The sequence below is a fragment of the Eurypyga helias genome, unplaced genomic scaffold (genome assembly GCF_000690775.1).
Source record: "Eurypyga helias isolate BGI_N326 unplaced genomic scaffold, ASM69077v1 scaffold9038, whole genome shotgun sequence".
Lineage (NCBI taxonomy): Eukaryota > Metazoa > Chordata > Aves > Eurypygiformes > Eurypygidae > Eurypyga > Eurypyga helias.
In genome coordinates this window covers 1-4,826 of record NW_010266280.1, presented here as the reverse complement: position 1 = coordinate 4,826, position 4,826 = coordinate 1, and the positions used below count along the sequence as shown (strand labels likewise).

The following is a 4,826-nucleotide window of genomic DNA, read 5'->3' as shown; positions in this document are numbered from 1 at the left end:
CGTGCGCTTGGGATTAGTGGCTGCGACGGGAAGAGCTGGAGCCAAGGACAGCTTGTGTTGTGAGAGCTGCCTGTGCCGCAGACGGCTGTTGCAAGGGCCTGGGGGTCCCCTCAGAGACCCCGGGGTGCCCGGAGGGTGAATGTTGCCTGTTGAACCGGGACTCGCTTCTGTTTTCTGGCCTGAGATCAAGCAATGCCGGGGTACGTAGGTTGGTGAAGCTGCAGTTTCCACTTTACAGCGTGGGGAAGAAGAGGGTTAGAAGGGAAACTGAGGCACGCAAAGAGTAAAGGATCCTGATGAGTGCAGAGAGGGCTGGGAACTGGTCCCTGACTCCTGCAGAGAGCATCCTCCATTCCTGTAGCCAACATGTCTTCCTCTCTCCTTTTCTTCTCCAGGCTTCCACGTGATTCCTTCAGTGTCCAACATCGTTCCTGAGAGCTGCCTGCTCATCGTGGTGGGCCTTTTGGTTGGGGGGCTTATCAAAGGGGTGGGTGAAGAGCCCCCCATCCTCAAGTCGAACATCTTCTTCCTCTTTCTCCTTCCACCCATCATCTTGGATGCTGGCTATTTCCTCCCTTTGCGCCAATTCACCGAGAACCTGGGCACCATCCTCATCTTCGCTGTGGTGGGGACGCTCTGGAACGCCTTCTTTTTGGGTGGTCTGATGTACGCTGTGTGCCAGCTCGGCGGGCCCGGCCTGAACCACATCGGCCTCCTGGCCAACCTGCTCTTCGGCAGCATCATCTCAGCCGTGGACCCGGTGGCAGTGCTGGCCGTCTTCGAGGAGATCCACATCAACGAGCTGCTCCACATCTTAGTCTTCGGGGAGTCCCTGCTCAACGATGCCGTCACGGTCGTAAGTGGATGAGGGGGTTCACCCAAGGGGTTCTCTTCGGTGGAGCATCTCTGGGTGGTGGCACCAGGATGGGCAGCTGTTAGTCAGGCCCTGCGGGCAGAACCGTAGGCTGGGCCGTTGTGAGTTGCCCGGTGCCTGCTGCCAGCCGAGCTGCGGCAGCGCCGCTTGCTCCTACCCTTTTGCAGGTGCAAAACTAAATATAGCAGCTTAAAATGCCGCAGAGGTGGGTTAAGGTGAAGCCTTGTACTCGGTGGTTTGGGGAAGCCGAGGGTGTCTGTAGCCTCTCAGTGTAGAGGAGGACTGTGCCTGGCACCTCACTCCCCTGGATCTCCCCTGGAGATCTGCTCTCCTGGGTGAAATTGCTGACATTCTCCTGCCTGTCTTCCCAGGGAAAGGGAGCAGGAGCATGGAGGGGCTGGCACTGGATCAGGCGGCACTGCCACGTAGCTGCTCCCTCCCATCTCCTTCCTCCTGTGATCTTCCTTGCTGTCCCCCAGCTGCAGCACTGAGGAGGTGGGAGGGCAGGACATGGCCAGCTTTGGCCAGGGGGGTAGCCATGGGGGCCACAGCCAGGCTGGAATCCCACCCAGGTCACCCCCCAGCCCCAATCTTTTAGACGCAGCTTTTCAGGGACCTTTGGGAGGTGCAGGGACCAGGCCACCCGCTCTGGGGCCATGCTGTTGCCAAAGGATGTCCATGTCCAGGCGCTGGCTTGGCCATCAGCGTGGCGTCCTCCTCTCTGCAGAGCTGACCTCTAAATTTACTTCTATCCCACTGCTTTTTCCTGGCTCTCCTCCTATATCCCAGCTGTCCGCTTGGGACCTGGCTGCTTGGCGCACTGCTCACGAGGTTCCTGGTGAGGAGGAACATGCTGACCCACCACGGGGCTTTGCTCGGGCATTTCTCCCTCCTTTGGACCAGGGGGACTGCCTGCAGGGTCTGTGACCCAATCCCATCCCTTTTGCCTTCTGCTGGCACAGCTGCCCCTGCCCACGTCCCAGGCCCTCGCCCTCACGAGCGCTGCCGTCCCTGCGGGATGCCCCAATGCCTGTTTCCCACCCTGACACGCCTGCATCAGCTTTAAGATCTCCCCAGTAAATGAGTCTGGGGGTGGGAGAAGGCACTGCAGCCCGCGCTGGGCTCATGGAGCTGTCTCCCAGCCTGGATCTGTCCTGATCTGCTCGTTTGGGAAGCAGGAAAAGCCTCTGGCTGGTCCAGACCTTGACCAAAGCCCCTCCTGGGGCAGCGGTCAGGTTTGTGTTGGAGAGCAGAGCTGTCCCAGCCACGTCTCCGATGGCACCGTGTCCCTGAAAGCCAGGGGGGACGGGGAGCTGGTCCCTGTGGGTCTGTCTGGCATCACCGGTGGTTTTTGGCACAAGGCTTGGCCGAGCACGGGGCGCAGCTCAGGGTCGCACCCCCTCTCCGGTGTGCCGTGCTGGGTACCTGCCTGGCTCCCTTTGCAGCTCCTCTCCCATGCCACGAGGTGAGACTGTCACTTGCCAGCCGGACAGTCTCACCCCCCTCTCCCTTCTCCTTCCCAGGTCCTCTACCACCTCTTTGAGGAGTTTGCCAACTTCGAGCAGGTGACCATTATCGACATCATCCTCGGCTTCCTCAGCTTCTTCGTGGTGTCGCTGGGCGGTGTCTTCGTGGGCGTCATTTACGGGGTGATCGCTGCCTTCACGTCCCGCTTCACCTCCCATATCCGAGTCATCGAGCCCCTCTTCGTCTTCCTCTACAGCTACATGGCCTATCTCTCTGCTGAGCTCTTCCACCTCTCCGGCATCATGGCGTGAGTAAGGCAGGGGTGGGATAAGATGCCCTCTTGCCCCCAGGACCAACTAGAGGATTTACTCTGGTGGAATGACACCTTTCTGGCTGTCCAAGCATGGCCAGTACATGCCCAGTGAGGGCCAGAGGTGTGTTGGGGTTGGGATATACAGGGAAGTGACACTCTGGAGTTGTCTCACAGCTCCCATTGCCCATTCTCCTGGGCAAGAGGATGTGGTTTTGTGCTGCCTGCCTCCCATGCTCACTCCTGCTCTGGCAGGAGGAAGGAGAAACCTTGTGTTGCCTTCTCTGGAGGCCTTGGATAATTGCTGATGTCTCACAAGCCCTGTCCCACTCTGGGGTTTGGTATAAGAGCACAAAACGCTGCTACAGGGCCAGCAGTTGGGGCTGTCCCCGTGTCCCCATGGCTGCTGAGTGCCCCAACCTTCTCCTTAGGCTCATCGCCTCCGGCGTGGTCATGCGGCCCTACGTGGAAGCCAACATCTCCCACAAATCCCACACCACCATCAAGTATTTCCTTAAGATGTGGAGCAGCGTGAGCGAGACCCTCATCTTCATCTTCCTGGGCGTCTCCACCGTGGCTGGCCACCACTACTGGAACTGGACCTTCGTCATCAGCACGCTGCTCTTCTGCCTCATCGCCAGAGTTTTAGGTGAGATGTCGGTGATGGCAAAGTCCTTGGGGATGGTCCTGGGGCTACTCCCAGGACCGTGAGGGCCGTGTTTGCCTTGCTGGGAGGGACTGGAGTTGCCTGGGTGGCACTGCTCCGCCGTGGGCGTCAGCCTTGCTGGTGGTTGGCTTTGTGGGGAGGGGGAGTAGAGGCCAAGTTTGTGCTGGATGGGGTGTGTTGAAGCTGGTGAGGGGTGTGGGGATGAGCCAGCAGGACAGCACCCACCCACACCATGGCCCCGAGGGGATGACACTGCGGTGGGCTGCAATCTGGGCTCCCCGGAGGGGTAGTCTCTTCAGGGCCGGAGGGCAGTCCTTCACCCTCAGCTCACACGCAGCCCTGCCTCGCTCCCCCAGGCGTCCTGGTCCTCACCTGGTTCATCAACAAGTTCCGAATTGTGAAGCTGACACCGAAGGATCAGTTCATCATCGCCTACGGAGGCCTGCGGGGAGCCATCGCCTTCTCCCTCTGTTACCTCCTGGACTACAAGCATTTTGGCATGAGGGACATGTTCCTCACGGCCATCATCACGGTCATCTTCTTCACAGTCTTCGTGCAGGTTGGTGGCAGGTCACAGTGCGGTTTCAGAAGGAAAGGGGTTATTCAGTGAGTTGGCTGCGTTTGGAGAACGAGGAGCATGTCCCCAGCCTCCATCCCTGACCCTGTCACCATCCCACTTCTCCAAAAGCTACGGCAGCTGCCAAGCGACACCAGCAGCACGGAGCCTCGTGGTTCGGCTGCGCTGAACCCATCCCACTCCCACTGCTGGGCCTTGGGGAGAGGTCTAACCCACCCTTCCCGTTCCCTAGGGCATGACCATCCGGCCCTTGGTGGATCTGCTGGCCGTGAAGAAGAAGCAGGAGACCAAGCGATCCATCAACGAGGAGATCCACACGCAGGTAACCCGCTGCGCCCGGCCGGCCCTTCCCACGCGCTTCTCTTCGCCGCCTCTCTCTCTGCTTCTGCCACCTCCACCGCTGTAACCAGGCGGGTTTACAGAGTGGGACCTGCCCCTAAATCCATGCCCAAGGTAAGGGGGGACGGAATGAGGGCTCTCCCCATCTGTGTCGTCCAATTCCGCTCCAACCCAGACCTCCCCCGTGCCTGGTAGAGCAGCAGCCTGGTTGCGTAGGACCGTGCTGCCCTCCCGAGGCCTATCCTGGACCCACAGCCCTGATTTTGCACCCCCTGAGTGCCCTCACCCCTGTGTCAGCATGGGTGTTGGGGTGGGGAGAGGGTGGGCAACGACCCTGCGAAGCTGCCTACACCTTGGATCTTCTCTTCCAGTTCTTGGATCACCTTCTGACAGGGATCGAGGATATCTGTGGTCACTATGGGCATCACCACTGGAAGGACAAGTGAGTCTGGAGGTTTGGTGGCCCAGGGGACATGTGGTGAGGTGGGGAAGGGTTTGAATCATCACCCAGAAGGTTTCTCAGCCCTGTGCCAGGCTTTTCCCCAGGCTGTACTATCCGCACACCCTCCCTCGATGCCATCCAGAGGGACCT

At 59.7% G+C, this 4,826-nt stretch overlaps 1 protein-coding gene across 1 annotated transcript; it reads left to right on the top strand.

Moving 5' to 3' along the window:
- Window positions 1-395: 395 nt before the first annotated feature.
- SLC9A1 (solute carrier family 9, subfamily A (NHE1, cation proton antiporter 1), member 1) lies at window positions 396-4,712 on the top strand (the record flags this gene model as incomplete). Its single annotated transcript, XM_010157010.1, is given in 6 exon segments — window positions 396-856; window positions 2,398-2,648; window positions 3,083-3,300; window positions 3,675-3,877; window positions 4,128-4,217; window positions 4,606-4,712. Coding segments are annotated over 6 exon segments (1,330 nt in total), but the record flags the coding sequence as incomplete, so codon positions are not given.
- Window positions 4,713-4,826: the final 114 nt, after the last annotated feature.